This window comes from Thalassophryne amazonica, chromosome 14, assembly GCF_902500255.1.
Source record: "Thalassophryne amazonica chromosome 14, fThaAma1.1, whole genome shotgun sequence".
Lineage (NCBI taxonomy): Eukaryota > Metazoa > Chordata > Actinopteri > Batrachoidiformes > Batrachoididae > Thalassophryne > Thalassophryne amazonica.
In genome coordinates this window covers 41,600,382-41,620,918 of record NC_047116.1, presented here as the reverse complement: position 1 = coordinate 41,620,918, position 20,537 = coordinate 41,600,382, and the positions used below count along the sequence as shown (strand labels likewise).

Sequence of the window (20,537 nt, the reverse complement as noted above, 5' to 3'; positions counted from 1 at the left end):
GTGTGCTGGAGCTTAACTGACACATCTGAAATGTCTGTAAAGTTCACACTGCGCTCGAGGCTGGTGGTCTCAGACGGAGTGTCACCAGATGCTCTGACAGTTCCCTCACTTGCACACTGTGTCAGAGAGAAAGCAGACAAGTGGCACAATGATATGTTTATTGAGAAGCTTTGGATTATAGAAAAGGTGGCGGCCGCTGCTGGAATGTCACAACCATTGACAAAAACTTGAACTCTGTAAACCAAACACATACACGTATGTCTGCCTTATGTCTGCCCCCAACGCTCCAAAGAAGGGAAAAATAAATCTTACGGCAGCACGGGACAAGACGGTATCACGGCTCAATTCTACAGGAAAATTCACAGTTACACATACAAAGTTTTCTGAGGCACAACTACAGCAATGTGTTCTTGTAACAACAGAAGTATTAAAAATAAAACATTTTGTAAATCTTATCAAGCCACAGGTATCCAAATGGACTGAATATTTACACTGGATATGAAATGGGAACAGTGGAGGGCACAGTTCAGCTAACTGCTAATTAGTGAAGCTAATCATTTAATACGTGGGTTAACTTTTTAGCTAACCCGGAAGCCATTTGTGGACAAATTTCCATTAAAATTAGTTCCACTAACATAAAAAAAAAGTTTAACTCTCAAGAACGTTTGTGAACTAGGGATACAACTTTTTAAATTTTTTTCCTTGCAGAATACATGAAGTCTTTATCAAGGTGTCTGAAACGCAACCCTCAGTGACCATAATTAAAATCAAAATGTCCCAAATGTTGAACTTGACTGAGGTCTTCGTGATTTCATTTTGTGCAGTTTCAACTTGATACATAAAGGCATTGTCAAAATACTGAGTACACAACATTTCAGGGACTTCGCCCCTGGTGGCCACAATTGCAACTGAATTGCACCATAGTTGTCTGGGGTCTTAATGAAGTGATGTGGTGTACCAAATGCCACCTTGCTATACAAGGATTTAAAAAATTTCACAATGACTTATCATGTGTCCATTAGGGATACAACTTTTTTTTTTTTTTTTTTCTCAAAAACAATTTCCTGTTTCATATTGAGATGGACTTTTATGTAGACATACCAACAGTGAGCTCATTTTTGGGCTATATTTTAAAATGTTCACCCATAAACCCATGTTTGTACCCTGACACAAAACTTGTTTAAATATGGCCAAGGTTGCATAGCACTCTTGGTTTTCAACAAATTCTTAGAATTTGTAAGACTTCAGTGGTGATTACGTAGATTGTATTGCTGAGTCATCGTGCACCCCCCACCTTTTTTTTTTTGTTTATTATTCAACCAGGGTTTCAGTTTTTGGAAATCACACCCAAATGTAACAGAGTATAAAAATGTCAAAGTTAGTCATTAAAAAGCTTTTCAACCTACCATCCCTGGTTCTCAAGACCAGGTACCCAAGTGGCTGTACTCTACTCTATTCTACTCTTCTTTTTTTTTTTTTTTGATATTTAGATATACCTTAGTACACACTAGTAGAGTTCTACCTTAGAATTGGAATGTACGAGGTCTGTCCATAAAGTATAGGTCCTTTTAATTTTTTTCAAAAACTATATGGATTTCATTCATATGTTTTAACGTCAGACATGCTTGAACCCTCGTGCGCATGCGTGAGTTTTTCCACGCCTGTCGGTGACGTCATTCGCCTGTGAGCACTCCTTGTGGGAGGAGTCGTCCAGCCCCTCGTCGGAATTCCTTTGTCTGAGAAGTTGCTGAGAGACTGGCGCTTTGTTTGATCAAAATTTTTTCTAAACCTGTGAGACACATCGAAGTGGACACGGTTCGAAAAATTAAGCTGGTTTTCAGTGAAAAGTTTAACGGCTGATGAGAGATTTTGAGGTGATTCTGTCGCTTTAAGGACTTCCCACGGAGCGAGACGTTATGCAGCACTCCCAGGCGCCATCGTCAGCCTGTTTCAAGCTGAAAACCTCCACATTTCAGGCTCTATTGATCCAGGACGTCGTGAGAGAACAGAGAAGTTTCAGAAGAAGTCGGTTTCAGCATTTTATCCGGATATTCCACTGTTAAAGGAGATTTTTTTAATGAAAGACGTGCGGGCGGATTGCAGCGTCAGCTCGCAGCCACCGCGACGCTCCACCACAGGAAAAACACCTCCGTTGGAAGCCTTAAGGACAAGTTGGAACATGTCCAGCTGTTAAACAATTTCTCATATACTCACTCCACTGAAAGCCATCAAAAGCCGCCTGGATTTTACAAATGGTTATCAACACGGAGGTGTTTTTCCTGTGCCGCCGCACATTTTTTGAAAAAAATTAAAAGGACCTATACTTTATGGACAGACCTCGTATTATAGAAAACATACTATGCAGACTCAGAATCGATAGGGAGAAGGATGCTGAGGATGGAGCCACCAGGCAGGAGGAGAAGAGGGAGACCAAAGAGGAGGTTCATGGATGTGCTGAGAGAGGACATGCAGGTGGTTGGTGTGACAGAGGAAGATACAGAGGACAGGGTGAGATGGAAACGATTGATCTGCTGTGGCGACCCCTAACGGGAACAGCCGAAAGACAAAGAAGAAGAAGATAGAAAACATACCTTACTGAATTTTAATGGGTGAACATTTTTGAACAAATACAAACAACAACACAAACAAAACAAAAGCATTGATTTTCATTGTTTTCTAGCAAAAGCTCATCAGAATATGACACAGGACTATGGGGCTGCAAAATCATTGTGAACCCTGGTTTGTTCCTAATCCAATAAGCAACACTGACAACAAGCAGGCAACAAGCATCAGATACATTATTTCCTGTATTTATTTCTTATTCATTCAATATTTTCTTTCCTATGAATGAACTGTTTCACAGAAACTACTGATGAATTTAATTTGTTATTTAATTGATCATTATCTGATCGTAGCATGCTGGAGCTTATTGGGAACCTCTATGTTTATGCTTCAAAATGTTAAAATTTAAACTCTTTAGGTCTGTTTTTCATAGTTTTAGAGCCAAAGAAACAAAACCATTCATATGATAAACATTAGCAGTCATTTGTAGCTTCTGCTACATGTCCCAATCTATCTGTTTAGCATGATCACAATTAATGTTTCAGTTAGCAGCTTAGCGCTTAAGGACACTAGTTTTAGGTTAGCTGTGACCACCACTGGGTGAGAACACTTTTTTCTTCTCTGCTTTCAGTTATCTGGAAGGTTCTCAGAATAAGCAATTTTGTAGTTTTCTGTGTGCAAGGCATCATGGATAGGGGTCAAGGGTTACGTAGTCTAAACAAACCAGCGAGGCCGCCAGATTTTACATGTATGACTAGTTTAATTTCTGATTTCGGCTTTGGTTATTGTAGATTTTTGCAAATTATGATAGTGATTCGGCAGTGATGCAGTCGTCAACCCAAAATCTGACCTGACCTGTGAATAATAAAGGTTTATATTTGAGTGTAATCCATACCGTTCAGGCTTAATGTTTTCTTAATTAATCCACATTTTAAAAAAGATAGACACCGGTACAAACTCTGCTTATGCCGAGTTCACATGTTGACTGTCAGCAGCAGATGGTAAACCACGTGTTTTATATTTAATGAGGCAAAAAGAGATGGAATATTTAAGTGCAGAGAGTCACCCAATTTTGATGAAGTTTGTGTCGTATTAGAGAGGAAGCTGCCATCAGACTCAGAGCTTCCTGTTTTAACATAATGCGTTCAATGAAAAATCAATCAATCAATCAATTTTTTTTTTATATAGCGACAAATCACAACAAATAGTTGCCCCAAGGCGCTTTATATTGTAAGGCAAGGCCATACAATAATTATGTAAAACCCCAACGGTCAAAACGACCCCCTGTGAGCAAGCACATGGCTACAGTGGGAAGGAAAAACTCCCTTTTAACAGGAAGAAACCTCCAGCAGAACCAGGCTCAGGGAGGGGCAGTCTTCTGCTGGGACTGGTTGGGGCTGAGGGAGAGAACCAGGAAAAAGACATGCTGTGGAGGGGAGCAGAGATCGATCACTAATAATTAAATGCAGAGTGGTGCATACAGAGCAAAAAGAGAAAGAAACAGTGCATCATGGGAACCCCCCAGCAGTCTAAGTCTATAGCAGCATAACTAAGGGATGGTTCAGGGTCACCTGATCCAGCCCTAACTATAAGCTTTAGCAAAAAGGAAAGTTTTAAGCCTAATCTTAAAAGTAGAGAGGATGTCTGTCTCCCTGATCTGAATTGGGAGCTGGTTCCACAGGAGAGGAGCCTGAAAGCTGAAGGCTCTGCCTCCCATCCCAAAAATGCACACACACACACACACACACACACACACACACACACACACACACACACACACACACACACACACACACACACACACACACACACACACACACACACACACACACACACACACACACACACACACAAAAGGCCAGTTCACAAGTCAAAGATAAATATGAACACCTCAACTCCGATCTTAAAAGTAAAGTAAAACAAAGTGGTTGAAAACCAGCAAATCTGTTGCACATAATGGCGTGATTTTGCAGAAGAATTTGTAGAATTTTCAGTGTATGTGCTCGATGTCTTGGTTATACCGCGTGACCTGTGACCCAAGCTGTAAGGTGATGCTTTGCACATTTGTAGTGACAACTACAAAATCACTTATGAAGACTCAGTCCATCTGTTTGCACCATGTCTTATTCCACAGCTGTGCATGTATTACTTCTTTCACACATATTCAGGATATGCAGAGCATGGGACAGGAACATTTAATATAAATGCAATCCCAAGTCACCCAATGGCTATTAGAGCATTTTTTTTTTCCTTTCTATCAACTCCACTGGTTCACAGCCAGCAGTGACAAAATAATCAGACCCAGACAGTATCACAGTCACTTCAGTTTTTTTTTTCATCTCTACATTTGCAATTCACATTTAGGAAATGATGTGTAGATTAGGGATACAACTATAAAAAATTGTTTCCTTACAAAACAATGTCCTGTATCATATTTAGATGAGCATTTAAGCATAGGTGCCTACAGTGAACTCACTCTGAAACTCAGAAATTTTTTTGATCAAATACAAAAAAAAAAAGTTTCATTGTTTCCTAGCAAAGGTTCATCAGAATATGATATAGGACTATGGTTTTGCAAAAAAAAAAAAAAAAAAAAATATATATAATATATATATATATATATATATATATATATATATATATATATATATATATTCCTAGTGTCCATCCAAAAATGTAGTTGCACTCGAAATGGATGAGAAACGTCTTAACAGTATTTTGATGGTGACACACACAAAAAAGGAAACACCAGAACAGACTGTTTGGAACTTGTCTTTGGAAGATCTTGTGCTCAGGTAGCCGAGGCAGTGCCTTGTTGTTTTGCGAATACGTCTCCCAGCTCGATTGTGGAGAAATGTATTAGCTCAATGACAGGTAGGGGCTCACGGAGCTTTGTATTTCATTAGCGATGTGCTGTTTTCATCTGTATGATGGGAGGCGACTGCACTTGTTTAAAGGGGAATAAGTGTTATTTAGTCAGTAAAGGCTGTCTCCCATTACCAATTTTTGTCGCCAATCTCAGTCTCAATTTCAAAATACATTAAATTAGGCCAGATTTTTCAAAATCAGACAGAATTTATATTACAGACTATTTTTATATCTGCTTACACGCGAGTGTAAGGGCCCCTTCACACATAACGCTACTGAAGCCGACTAGCGCACGATGAATTGCATGCCATTCATGAAAATTGGAGCCGCCTCTAACGCCTCATACACCTGTCGCTACAGCCATTCATGCACACCAGTGGCCGAAAGACAGAGAGTGCCCTGCAAGTGCCCATTCGATGCCTCTCTTGGCAGGTGTCGGCCAAATTTCAGGTGTCACACACAAACATACAATACCACTCACGGAGCACTTAGAAAATGTGGTGCCATTCGCCCAGTCAGCACGAAAACAAAGAGCAGGTGGCTACTTTCGAGCTGGCTGTGAAATTTGTCTTAAGTGCTTCACGACTGTGGCGTTGCCAAGCAACACACGTGGCGTGCCAGAGTGTCGGCTCCCCCCTCGACACGTGGCGTGCGGGGTGGGGATGCACACTTGCATGAAATGCTGATATATATATATATGTACAAATGGGGACAGGCCAGCCACATCTGAGTGCACACAGCACGGCAAGGCGCCTCTCAGCTGATTTCCGTCCAGAGACTCACTGAACTTTGGAAATGATGCCTCAGTGCACACGACGTGTCATATTAAAAACACAGAGACCACAGCCAGGACAGGTATAGAAATAAGTACTATAATAACAGCATACACAATTACATACCAAATAACTAAAATGAATGACCACCTAACACAGAAACAAAGAGTGACACTTTGTTCTTGGCACTGACCTGACAGGGGGCATGTCTGCCAACAGCAGCAGCTGTTGAGATCTCTGGTCCTGGACGTCACAGCTGGTGAACACATATCGTGTTTTGAAGGACATGACCTTACAACTGTCCACCATGATGTGCGTGTGTGCGCTTGCTGTCCTCACATGGAAATACATAAAAACATATATCGCTTTTGGGACAAGCTGTCCCAGGTGCAACAAACTGTCAAATCATGTGAACACGCGGCAGGTGATATGAATATCACGTCACCCACGTGAGTTATGTTCCGTATGATGCAGTGTCTGTCCTGCAGCGTGCCGCTCACAGGACACGTGTGTCCGGCCCGACATGCCCTGGATTCCGGTCGCTGTCCAGTGCAGTGCACTACTGAAACAGCTGCCCACTGTGTACTGCAGCTCAGCTGGAGAACATGGAATGCACATGTGCGGGAGTGCACTCATGCCCTCATCACATGCTGATAATTACGCACCGATGCGATCACGAGGACTGGCCAGCGTCTGATCATGCGGCACAATGTGAAGCCGGCCCAGTCAGCTGATGTCACTTCCACCACGAAAATTGTAGTGACATGACAGATAGAGTGGAGATTAAATAACACAAATAAGGGTAAAGGCGTAAACTCATTCATTTGTGGTCGCTTTGCTCATACGGATTGCTGTGGACATACAGCGCCTGTCAGCTAACCGCAGACTGTCAGCTGGGTGTCACACGTGCACGCAAGGTGTTAAATTACAAACACAGACATCAGAAAGATGCAGGACAAACACATAATAATGCATACATAAAAAAAAAAAAAAATCACAGAATGAAGGAACGAGGGTGAGCCTTTTTTTCTGTGACCTGCCGAGGTCCACAGAGTTGGGCATGCCCCCCGCGACGTGCAGCTGTTCAGATATCTGTGCTTGCAATTCACAGCTTGGGAGCACCTGTACTGCTTCTAGGATATGAAGTTGAATAACTACAGCGTGAAGCACGGGCATCAGCATGCTGTCCTCTCGTGGAAGTAAATTAGAACACATTTCTTCAGCTGACCGCCGCTTCAGCGCCCTGCAACGCTGCTGAATATTATGCCATGCAGGAAATCACCTCACGGGATGCCCCCACGAGGCACATGTCACTGTGGGATTTCCCCACATTGTACTAATTAAAACACAAATCACATTTGCAGCAGAACACTGCGCTCTGGACACGCCATGCCGGCTGATGTGTTCACGGTGCGAGAGCCCGGCTCTTCATGACACGGGAGCCAACTCTTCATGACACGAGACGAGCGCATCAGGTAATTCATGAAAAACATAAAAGGTTGAACAGTAATCCACGTCATTTCTTTACTTCCTGGTGTGCGTCTAGGCGGAGGCTAAATCCACTCTTTATAACAAGAATTAAGTATTATCAACTGTGGTTGATTTTACATTTTTTTCCTCCACTGCTGTGTGCGTGACTTTCCACATGCTCGTACTGTGTTCGTGCACGTAAACACGAGATGCATAAAACCGTCGCCACTGTATCGTGCACACCTGTCTGACCGTACGTCCCTCCTGACAGCAAGTGGAACGTTTCGTGGTTCTCCATTTCATTTCTGGTTCATGGATTTTCTTCCGGTTTCTGCGTCTTTCGTGTTATATGTGAAGGGGCCCTAAACGAATGCAGCAGAGTATTGTACAATACCAAAACTCTCTTTTGAAAAACACAACTTTTTTTTGGAACAGGATCACAAGGAGGCTTCTGCTAAGAGAATGCTAGTTCCCGATTACAGCATACTGTACGTGCTTCTACACCGCTACTTAACCACAGATCACTCCTGTTTTCAGGCCCTAGTGAGAAACCAATTTTCCCCCCCAATAAAAATGTTCAATGAGATTTCAAAAGCTGGCAATGGGAAATTGCCCTAACTTGCCTCAACATTGAGGAAGCAGAGTTCACATAAGGAAACACCATGGGGTAATGTATAACAAAGTGTTGCTGGTATAAAGTTCACTCTGAGCTAAACGTGAGCATTTCTGAGACTACATTTGTTTTTAAGTGTTATCAAGACAAATTTAAGATATAATGCATTCTACTGCAGTCTGCAGCTACACTTCAATTCACAGGCCAAATGCTCCAAAGTCCAACTTGGAGCCTAAATGCATCATTCTAAATTTCCAAGGTCAAGTATTTCACAAAACATAGTCCATTATGCCAAAACGTTCGAGAATTTAGTCACAAATCCATTTTATGAAATGGATTTTTTATGAAACATAAATTTGATTAATCCTAGTATCATTCTGAGCAGCCAGCAATCAGTCTGATCAGACAAAAATAACATTCTGAAATAATAAATGTCCTAAATTTGTAAAAAGAAATCATAAAATGTGTTTTTGTTATCAAGGAACCTTATCACAGTGCAGCTTACATCGTTTATCATATTAATATTCAATGATTTTCTAGTTTCTATACCACCTGATTAATGCCGACATGTACCATTCCATTTACTGCCAGCATCTGTGGTGTGATATGAAAGGTTTTTTTTTCTTTTGGCTCGCTTAAATTTGTGACTTTATTCCTCGAGAATTTATGAGATTTCCCCCTCAGACTATTAAGATCCCTTAAAAAAATTTAAACCCATGAACAACACACTGCCATAGATGTCTGGATTGAGGCCACATTAGATAAATAAATATATCAATAGAGATTTGGTGCCCTGTGACAGACTGGCAGCTGGTCCAAGGTGTACCCTGCCTCTTGCCCAGTGACCCTAAATCACAAATGACTGAAAAATGACTGGGTTACAAAATGACAGAACAGAGATGCTGTGGAACATACATCGTTATAATACCCACTGTAACATTGCAGATTAGTGGCTGTAATTTATCTTCACTGTAAATTCTCAGAGTAACATTAACAGATAAAATTCTCAAACTTATTTTTTGTTAAAATTTTTAAATTTGATCTTTTACTAACATAATATTGAAGAAAAAGCATCACAGACAGGGCTGGAAAAATGTTTGCAGAGTACATGGCATCACAACAAGGTTCTTCAGGATTATGATATTTTGCTGTATGGTTGCAAATTTTTGGCTTCACAGTTTGGAACTGAGCACTCAAACACGCCATTAGATTTAGACCTATGGATTGGCGACCACCTTCACAGACTATTCAGCCCGTGAATTGGGATGCAGCATCAAACTGCTCATGTCACGATACGATGCAGTTACCAAATGTGTTTTCTACTCTTAATGCAAAAATGTATTATTATATTGGCGATGCAAGGCTGGGCTTTTTTCTGACACGTGTGATTTCACACTGGAGTGATTATTCTGAACGTGCAGCTCTGTGCTACTGGCTGAATTAGTTACCAGTGATACTATTGCTTCACATATGGCAGATAAACGCTCAGTGGAAATATCCAAAGCAGTTATTAAACACATTGAGTGACAAAAATGTGGGGAAGGACATTTTGCCAAAAAGCATTTTTTTTTCAAACTTTATAGAAGGAAATGGTTGTTCACAGTGACAAATGGCATTTCAGCACTGTAGGACAGTCAGATGTGTTTATTTGCCGTGTGCTTGTTTGGATAAGCCTGGATGTACCATTTGTGATGTTTGAGTGCGTAAAATGGCTCAGCAGATGGGATCTTGATTCTCACTGCTGGGATATCAATCCCACAATGCACTTGGGAGTGGGGCTCAAGCAAGAGTAGCAGCAGCAGGAGCAATAAGAAAGCAATCAAAGCTCAAGTAATAAAGAACAAAATACAGGAGTGGTTTCTCCTCATAACCCCCTCACCTCCATTCATCCAGGATCGTACTGTTATCTCAAAGCATGGGTTGGCTCCATAACAATGAGCTGATTCATGTGCAGAAAACACACACGTGCCACAGATACAGTTAAAAGGGATTAACACTGATCACAAAAACCAGACAGAGTAAGCTGGTGGTTGGTTATCACCTCCCATTTTTACCTCTGAGCAGACAGACGACAACTGCAAACCACAATATGTTGAAATCGTGAAAACAGCAAGACAATTCCTGAAGATACAATGGAGCATCGCGTCATCCAAGTGTCAGTACCAGGAATTATTACAAACTTGGTTCTACTTTTACATTGGATGTCTTCCTTAATTCAGCTCTAGTATTGTCCAAAATCCCTGAACAGTTTGCAAGAACGTGTTGTCAGACTGTTGAGCAGCGGAAAGAGAGATAAGTATCCATGTTCTCTTGTAGTCTCCTTCAGCAGTTAAACACAGTTCATTTATACATCTACCAGAAGTTAATAACACAAAGATTGAGAAGAAGAAGGAATGTATCAAATGTGGTCGGCGATATGTCAAAATGTATCGATGACATCACATAATCCCCTCCATGGCGAGGCAGGTTCAAACCGAGAAACACTGAATTATTGTCAGTGTGTGAATGTGGTGTGCATCCAAAAGGATTTGAACATAATTCCCAACTGTTTCAGTCGTTGACTGCTGCTGAGCCAAATCTTCCACATCCAACCCAGAATTCTTCCAGTATCAAAAAGCTTTTCAAACACAACGCAAATTTATGGGACACTGAAACTGAAAATTTGACTATTAAGGCAGAGTGAGGCTGAATGAAAATCTGAACATGCCTTAGTGCAGTGGTTCCCAAAATGGGGGGCGGGCACCCCTGAGTGGACATAAAGTTGAGCATGATAGCGGAGTAAATGAGTGGAATCAATCCATTAAATGAAGGAAAATATGCTCTCATATTAGCTGTGACATCTCAATTCATTCTTTTAAATAGCGGTGTGGCAGACTAAAGTTGATCCATGATCCTTATGACCTGCCCCCTATGGTTCATGAACAGAGCATATTAAAAGCTGAAAGTCTCTGCCAACTTGTTCTCAGCTGGACGCAGCCTTATACAGGCTAGACAAACGCTGTGGTCCAAGCACAGAGAGAATCACTCTGGAATATCAGGAGATGAGGACAGACTGTCCTTGGCACCTTCCCCTTGCCATCCAAAGATCACTAAGCAAAGCACGGGCGGGGGCCAAGGTTGCTGGGGGTTCACGGAGTTTTTTTTTTTCACCGTAAACTCCAGCAATTTAAATAAAGTGCAACAAGGTAAAAAAAAAAAAGTACAGTTCACGCTATTTTAATAAAATACATTTACATTTTCTCTTTATTAGTTCCCATAGTATTATTAAAGTTGATAAAATTATCTGTTTTAAATGGGAGTACTCTCTCTCTCCCTCTCTCTTCAGACAGAAAAATGTTTGTGAACCACTGCTTCAGTGGAAGCAATTTGCTGGTCAGACATCTGATCCATTAACTATTTTTTAAATAACAGAAGGCCAATATCAACAACTAGGCAGACTCTATGACAGCAACATTATATCAGAATAAGTCTAGTGTCTGCATGTTTGTGTGCATCTACTTGCTCACAGTGAAACACAGAAAAGTCTTCCATCCCCTGTAGCCCTTCTTTGGCAGGTCTGGAAAAATAAAACAGAAGAGGAAATTTCGCTCCAAAAACAGCCAATCACAATCCAGCGTTGCACTGTGACCTTAAGCCGCTACAAACACCTCGATGTGAGGTACAGGGCCGAGAAGCAAATGGCTGAGAAAGTGAGAAAGGTGGCTCGATGTCCCAAGTTAAGGGTCTGTATCTGCAGGTTAGTCCTAGTGCACATGCACCAAGTGACAGCTGGCTTCCCATAGGCTCAGCTGCAGATGCGAGTCAAAGGTCGATGGAGTTGTCATCTCCCTGCTGCCACTGGCCCAGTAGCCCCCTCCGCAGTCCCCCTCCAGTGAAGGGGACAGGGCAGCATATAGCACTGTGGCGGCACCCTCTGTAGGAGTCTGAGGAAATGCACACAAATATAAAATGCAAATTAATACTATGTAAACATCAAAAGCAACGGAGGTGACAGCTGCATGACAGGTTCAACAACTCATCACCACAGAAACAAAGATCATAGCTGCACGCGTGTCAGCGAAAGCCAGAGGAGGGCGATATCACTGTATATTAGTGTCAACCAAAAGAAGGCTCAGGTTGCATTTGTTGACATTTTACCAATATCCGTGTCAGCTGTGAGACCAGGAGAATGTTGCTAAGCAGAAAGGGGATCGCGTCCTCCAAAAATCAAGAGAAACTTAAACTCAGTGTGTATCTTTGTTAGTGTATGCTACATCATTTCTAAACATGAAACTCCAGGTTATACAGCTTTGTGGGGGGGTTCAAAGAAGGATTTTCATATAAAGGTGGTGTGAAATTTCAGCCCCACTTTGCCAGAAGAGACATGGGAGACTTGAGCCTAGATTTGATGTGTGTTATTGTATGAAAATCCATTTCTGCTCCATTCCACCATGAGTACCATAATAGTACTTAATGATTGATGGAAATGAAGTCTAACAAATGTTCATGTATTAAGCCTCTAACTTGTCTGTGGAATACTGGCTGTACAATAATACGTACATTTAGTTTGCACAATTACTTAGAACCTCTAAATATAATGCAATGCTAAAATAACTTTGATCGTATGAGCATAAAAATAGGAACCGTGACCTTTTAAAATAAGTCAAGGTTAGCCATCTTTGAACTTGTCCAAGGTCTGTGTCGCAATAATGTTCTCTGTGAATTCGAAGCCTCTGGCAGTAATAGGAATGGACTTATGCTGAGCACAGACAGACATGCGGACGGACGGACACAAGGCCTTCGCAATATCCGATGGCCATATTTTGGCCTTGGGTAAAAATGGTGGGACTGTGTATAAAAATGGCTGTAATTCCTAAACAGTTAACATGATATTTTTTGTAAAGCCTCTTTAATCAAAGCTGAAAGTTTACCCACCAAAAACATTTTGATTATTTAATTTCAGCTCTATTGTGGTGGTATACATAAAACTTGTGTCACTGTCCAAATGTATGTATGGATATGACTGTAAAATAAGTCCCTCCAGCTACTCCCTTGTTTTCACTTGGGGTTGCCACAGCAAATCTGAGGTGGATCTGCATGTTGAATTGGTACAAGTTTTAGGGCCCCTTCACACAACATGATTGAAGCCGACTAGCACATGAAGGAGGAATTGCATGCCATTCGTAAAGAATCGGAGCCACCTCTAACGCCTCGTACACCTGTCGCTACAAATATTCTCGCACACCAGTGGCTGAAAGACAGAGAGTGCCCTATGAGAGCCCATTCGATCCCTCACACTGCAGGTGTTGGCCAAATTCCAGGTGACACACACAAACATCCAACACTGCTCGCTGGACACTTAGAAAATGTGGTTTTGCGCTGTTGGTACGAAAACAGCGAGCAGACGATCACTTTTGAGCTGGATATGAAATTTGATTAAGTGGCCCCACAACGTACATACACAATTACATAACACATAACTACAAAAAATGATCACATAACACAGAAACACAGAGTGCCACATTGGTGTGTGTGCTGAACGGACAGGGGGCGTGGCTGCCGACAGCAGCAGCTGTTGAGATCTCAACGTGGTTCCCATTTCCTGTTTGGTATGTGGACTTTCTTACGGTTTCTGTATCTTTTCGTGTACTGTGTGAAGGGGCACTTAGGGTGGATGCCGTTCCTGACACAACTCGGAAATCTCCTTAGCTGTAATCTAGTGCCTGGTTTAATGAAGTGGTACTAAAACGTCTTGGGCTGTCACTGCCTGAGACTCGTGAGACCAGTGGTTTAAATTTAGCATCAGACTAAAAAAATAACCATGCTATAAGCCATTTCAAGATTCCCAAATAGAGCCTTTGACTCAGGAAAATCCTAAACTAAAGCTGTGTACAAAGAACTTAATATGCAAACAGCCTGAATGTTCTTGTCCTTTGACCATACGCAATAGCCACAACAATTGCTGCTATCATGTCCATAGACTAGGACTAAGTCTAACACCACTGCATATAGGCGGTTTAAATTTTAGAGCTTTGGACTACAGTTAGAGGGGTCTAACTTCCTGAGTCTGCCCCCACAGAATGGTACAGTTTTTAGTCTTTGACTAAGGTTAGAATAGTCTATCGCCCTTAGTATGGCTTCATAAAGTCAGACTGATCACAAACGTCTCCCAGACATGAGCTGGTTCAATTCAGTTCAATTTATTTTTCATTTATATAGCGCCAAATCACAACAAAGTGGTCTCTGGTTGCAATGCCAATTCATGAACATCAGTTGGAAAATATTGTTTCATGCAGGGGATTAGTAGCTTCATTCCTTTACCACATGCAGTGAAAAGTAGTTGCCTCATGTGCTGGTAAAGAATTCAGTCAGTTTCTTCATTAGAGAAATGGAATGGAATCTGAACAGACTTATTATCTGGTCTGTGGAGATGTTTGGGGATGGGGGAGGGGGCTACATAGAGGAGTTGAAAGGAGGCTATATTAACCTCAATATACCCATCTTTAGAAGAAGAAGGGAAGAAAAACTATGTTCCTAGCGCTACTGTAGTCATTGATATTCTAGTCATTTTCCAAACACTTGCAGAGCGGGAAAATGAGGGCAGTAGCATGAATGTTACACTGTAGATGAAGAAATGACAAGGTCAAAGCCTTGCTGGCCTGAAAATATTCCTGTAATGATAAAATGATCAATTAAGATAGACACTGGACAGAACATACATAGAAGACCAAGTCATTAAGGTAGAATATCAACAAAGGGCTTATGCAGAAGAAGCATCATGAATGTTGGGGTGAGGTCTGGGTGAGGTCTGGCTGTGTTCAGAACGGCTCAAAGACTCAAACCACAGCAGATCCAGATTCAGATTAGTCATTCCATCCCCATCATTTTAAGGAGATTGTGGGCATAAACAAGGCAGAGGCATAATTTATTTATTTATTTCATGATTAGGCATATTACCAGAGCTATGGGCCTTTTTGACATATTGGTTTCTATATCTTTGGTTTCTATAAATAATCCCAACAAAACAAAAACGATCCAGACCTGAAACCCATCTTGATCTTGAAAGATATGGCAAAATCTTCACAATCACTTTAAAGATGAATGCATACAAAAAAACATATGTGGCAATACCTTTGTCCTCTGTTGAAGATGGTATAAATTAAGCATGGCTTACATCTGAACAAATAAACAGGTGTCAGTGAAGAACGTACCCTGAAAAACAGATGGGCGATGGCTCTTTGCGCCAGATGGAGCGGCATCCAAATGTGGCGATACAGAGTAGTGTTCACCATGCCAGGGTCCACAGCACATGAGCTCACTGGGAAACCTCCACGCTGCAGCTCCTGGTGGAGGTGAGAGCTAAATAAGAGCAATGCCAGCTTACTCTGACAATAGGCGCCATGGGCTGAATAACACTGGCTGAAAAGAGAAAGCAAGAGAAAGACAAGTGTGTCAGCGATTTTATATGCACTCCAATAATATGTGCCTTTACAGACTTCTAGAAATTTTATTTGCAGAATTTGCAGAACTATAACCACAGCAGAAGTGAGTTAAATTACATCAATTTCCTTCAGTTTTCTTCAGTTATGCAGAATACATGAAGTTTTTATCAAGGTGTTTAAAGCTCAACCCTCAGTGACCATAATTAAAATCAAAATGTGCCCAATGTCAAACTTGACTGAGGTCTTTGTGATGTGACTTTGTGTACCAAGTTTCACCTTGATAGACAAAGTCATTAGCATCATATCAGGTACGTAAGATTTCTTGTCCTCCTGGTAGTCACAATTAGAATGGCAGTGAGACAAACACTGGCCTTGTCTGAGACCTTAGTGAGGTGAAATTGTTGACCAAGTTTCAACTTGATACATGAAGTCTTTGTCAAGATATTGCATACACAACATTTCAGAGACTTGGCCCCTGCTGGCCACAATTACAATTGAATTGCATCCAACAGCAAACTTGTCTGGGGTCTTAACAAGGTGCTCTTATGTACCAAATGTCACCTTAATATCCAAAGATTTTTAAAAGTATTGCATACTGACAGACACACACATGGAATCAAGCAGTTCCAAAACAAAAAAAACCTTCACATTGCTGCTTTAAAATAGGTTCCTGGTATACTGTGGCCATTAAAGGGAATCATGTGATGCCCAAAACATTCCCCTGACTAATTAAGAAAAATCAATAAATCCAATTTACACCCTGTTCCCATTAAACCTTGAAGTTCAAGGTTTAAAGGATTACATGAAAAAAGTGAACTGTTCATTTAATGTGTGCATGAGTGTATGCTTGTACAGTAGTGTTCAGAATAATAGTAGTGCTATGTGACTAAAAAGATTAATCCAGGTTTTGAGTATATTTCTTATTGTTACATGGGAAACAAGGTACCAGTAGATTCAGTAGATTCTCACAAATCCAACAAGACCAAGCATTCATGATATGCACACTCTTAAGGCTATGAAACTGGGCTATTAGTAAAAAAAAAAGTAGAAAAGAGGGTGTTCACAATAATAGTAGTGTGGCATTCAGTCAGTGAGTTCGTCAATTTTGTGGAACAAACAGGTGTGAATCAGGTGTCCCCTATTTAAGGATGAAGCCAGCACCTGTTGAACATGCTTTTCTCTTTGAAAGCCTGAGGAAAATGGGACGTTCAAGATATTGTTCAGAAGAACAGTGTAGTTTGATTAAAAAGTTGATTGGAGAGGGGAAAACTTATACGCAGGTGCAAAAAATTAGAGGCTGTTCATCTAAAATGATCTCCAATGCTTTAAAATTGACAAAAAACCAGAGACATGTGGAAGAAAACGGAAAACAACCATCAAAATGGATAGAATAATAACCAGAATGGCAAAGGCTCACCCATTGATCAGCTCCAGGATGATCAAAGACAGTCTGGAGTTACCTGTAAGTGTTGTGACAGAAGACGCCTGTGTGAAGCTAATTTATTTGCAAGAATCCCCCGCAAAGTCCCTCTGTTAAATAAAAGACATGTGCAGAAGAGGTTACAATTTGCCAAAGAACACATCAACTGGCCTAAAGAGAAATGGAGGAATATTTTGTGGACTGATGAGAGTAAAATTGTTCTTTTTGGGTCCAAGGGCCGCAGACAGTTTGTGAGACGACCCCCAAACTCTGAATTCAAGCCACAGTTCACAGTGAAGACAGTGAAGCATGGTGGTGCAAGCATCATGATATGGGCATGTTTCTCCTACTATGGTGTTGGGCCTATATATCACATACCAGGTATCATGGATCAGTTTGGATATGTCAAAATACTTGAAGAGGACATGTTGCCTTATGCTGAAGAGGACATGCCCTTGAAATGGGTGTTTCAACAAGACAATGACCCCAAGCACACTAGTAAATGAGCAAAATCTTAGTTCCAAACCAACAAAATTAATGCCTCGCAGATGTGAAGAAATCATGAAAAACTGTGGTTATACAACTAAATGCTAGTTTAGTGATTCACAGGATTGCTAAAAAAGCAGTTTGAACATAATAGTTTTGAGTTTGTAGCGTCAACAGCAGATACTACTATTATTGTGAACACCCCTTTTCTACTTTTTTTTACTAATAGCCCAATTTCATAGCCTTAAGAGTGTGCATATCATGAATGCTTGGTCTTGTTGGATTTGTGAGAATCTACTGAATCTACTGGTACCTTGTTTCCAATGTAACAATAAGAAATATACTCAAAACCTGGATTAATCTTTTTAGTCACATAGCACTACTATTATTCTGAACACTACTGTATGTATGCCTACCTGCTATTTAAATCATCTAGTCTTATCTTTCCAATGCGGTGGGCTGAGGAGGACACGCTGACCACACGGGAAAAGGAATCATGTTTTCCACAATCCTTCAGCTTGTCCAAGAGCAACCAGGTCAACAGGAAGTGGCCAAGGTAGTTCACACCAAAGTGCTGCTCGAATCCATCCTCAGTATGACCCTCTGGAACCAGCATGACACCTGCTAACAAACACACATTTTATGTAATTTATACTGTACAGCTTTGGTGGTAGACAATAATAGTGCTGCTGCAACATTCTCACAGGATGTTTTACTGGCTGCTGTTTCAGTATGCTGAAGTAAAATAATAGTCACAATCTCAGGATTTTGGCCAATGAGTGGGGCCCCATGACATTTTTTGATAAATCTTGATGGAAATAATGGGGTAGGTCGGGGCTGTTTGTGCATAGCCGTCATCACTTGAAATATGGTGTGGGTGGAGCAAAATGGCCATGAAATACTTTGAAATACTCATATTTGTCACCCTCTGGCTGCCATTGTGCATTCAGACTGTACATCTCCTCACTCAGGGGGAGAAGTAACAGAAAGACAGAGGATGGGAAGAGGGGGGGGCAGTAGTAGTCAGTAAACCAGTAGGGATTAGTATGTCTGGTATTTATGTTTGTGTATTTATATTGATATTTACAAATTGGTTTTGTTTTACTTTCACTTTTGATACTTTTGTGTGCTTCTTACCCTGTGTGCTGCTATACAATGCTGCTGGAACCTCAATTTCCCTAAGGGAGTCTTCCCAAGGGATTATTAAAGTTCTGTCTAATCTAATCTAGTGTTTTAGGCACTGTTGCCTCACAGCAAGAAGGTCTTTGGTTTGATTCTGACTTGGTCCTTTCTGTGTGGAGTTTGCATGTTTTTACCATGTTTGCGTGGGTTGCGTGTCCATTGACCGCTGAGATAAATTCCAGCTCCCTCTGACCCTTAAATGGAATAAGTGGTTTTAGAAAATGGATGGATGGCTGCCATTTTGACAGGGCATACAAAAGTTGTACTAAGTGTTACATTTTGGTCATAGACACACGTTAGTAATGTGTACAAACAATAAATAAAACAAAGAAAGTGGGTATGGCAATGTCACTATATACGTCATGCAAGTTAGGTTATAGAAGGGTTGTCCGATCAGACTGGAAAAATGTTCATGGATCTGCTTCTTTTGACGTGACTGGACTCAGTTTCGCCATTCATGGGAAATCGTCTACGCCTCCTCTGAGATTCCTCCATGATGTCACCATCTTTTCTGCATCTCTGTGGTTGACATGGATCACTAATGAGAATATTTCTTGGCATTGTAATCCACTTTTTGTTGTAGTTGTTCTGTCATGTGCAATGATGGATTAATATTACTGAACATTCATTCATTTTCTACACCTGCTTACTCCAATCAAGTGTCACGGGAGAAGGGAGTGGGGGCTGGACCCTATACTAGCAGTCATAGGGTGAGGTGGAGTATACCCTGGACAGGATACCTACGGTCACCAATTCACCTAAACCTGCAGGTCTTTGGAGCCGGAAGGAAGCCATCGCACCCGGAAGGAACCCAAATACGGGGAGAGCATGCAACCTCCACACAGAAAGGTCCAGGTGGAAACGATCCCATGACCTTCTTGCTGTGAGGCAACAGTGCTAATCACTAAGCCACCATGCTTCCTAATGCTGAACATGTATCTAGAACAAAGAAAAGTGTGGCATATTGATGCTGATCCACTCTTGGCCAATCAGTACAAGGTTGGTGCAGCTATCAAACTGTCATAATAAGAAAAAACCATAGGTCAGTTTTCACTACTTCACAGATGTCACCATTTTCAGGAATGGAAAAATTGGGCTTCTCAGGTGTTGTGTCGCCATTGTATTGAAGATCCACTGGGCTCATATAGCTACATATACAGTGATTCAATAATTTTGCTACAGTTTCAGGTGAAATGTAGCTATTAGCATTCCTCCTCAAGGACTCTAATCCTGGCGGGGCCTAGCATATCGAGAAGAAAGCCAACAATGCATGTGCCTCCTCATCTGCCTAATTGTCACCTCTGCTATTCACATGTTAAGCCCCAAAAAAGGCCCAGAACATCATCTTTCAAGAGTAGTTCCTAAGGTGGAGTCATACACAAAGGTGTCAGACCCCTTATAATGGTCCATCAGTTTGTCTAGTCCTACTTTGGTTATCAGAATGAGGGACACTTCTTTCAGCAGTCTATTGAAACCAAGTTGTTTTCTCTTCAACAAACTGTTGACTGGAGTACACAGCTAGCTAAAGGGCTGGGGAAAAAAATCACAATGACTACTTCCAACCACAAAGTTCATCACACTGTGATGTACAGTGACAGTTTATAAATTGAGTGAAAAGTACAAATCAGCTTTTACTCTGAGTAATTATATACACTCATTCTGTCTGCGCAGAGTGACAATTGTGAAAATAGACTACAGAATGCTGCCAGGGCAAATAATGTTTTAGAATTAATGAACTTTGA

The 20,537-nt window shown here is 41.1% G+C and overlaps 1 protein-coding gene and 1 long non-coding RNA gene across 3 annotated transcripts in view; one reads left to right on the top strand and one right to left on the bottom strand.

Moving 5' to 3' along the window:
- The first annotated feature begins 300 nt into the window (after positions 1–300).
- Positions 301–15,988, top strand: LOC117524415. Its single transcript, XR_004564766.1, has 3 exons — positions 301–823; positions 5,263–5,266; positions 15,978–15,988. It is a non-coding gene; the product is annotated as an uncharacterized LOC117524415 (long non-coding RNA).
- The window catches only part of LOC117524414 (dehydrogenase/reductase SDR family member on chromosome X-like), a 59,280-nt gene continuing 48,070 nt past the window's right edge, over positions 9,328–20,537 (bottom strand). Inside the window, exons 5-8 of one of the 2 annotated variants that reach the window (XR_004564765.1) lie at positions 18,030–18,237; positions 15,477–15,684; positions 11,934–12,209; positions 9,328–11,842 (exon numbers count right to left, since the gene is read on the bottom strand). Coding sequence is in view for 1 of the 2 variants with exons in the window: in XM_034186186.1 (XP_034042077.1) it covers positions 12,030–12,209; positions 15,477–15,684; positions 18,030–18,237 (596 nt within the window). In the remaining variant the exon portion in view is untranslated. Of the gene's footprint in view, positions 12,210–15,476; positions 15,685–18,029; positions 18,238–20,537 lie in introns of both variants that reach the window. The other variant, XM_034186186.1, reaches the window with a different exon arrangement.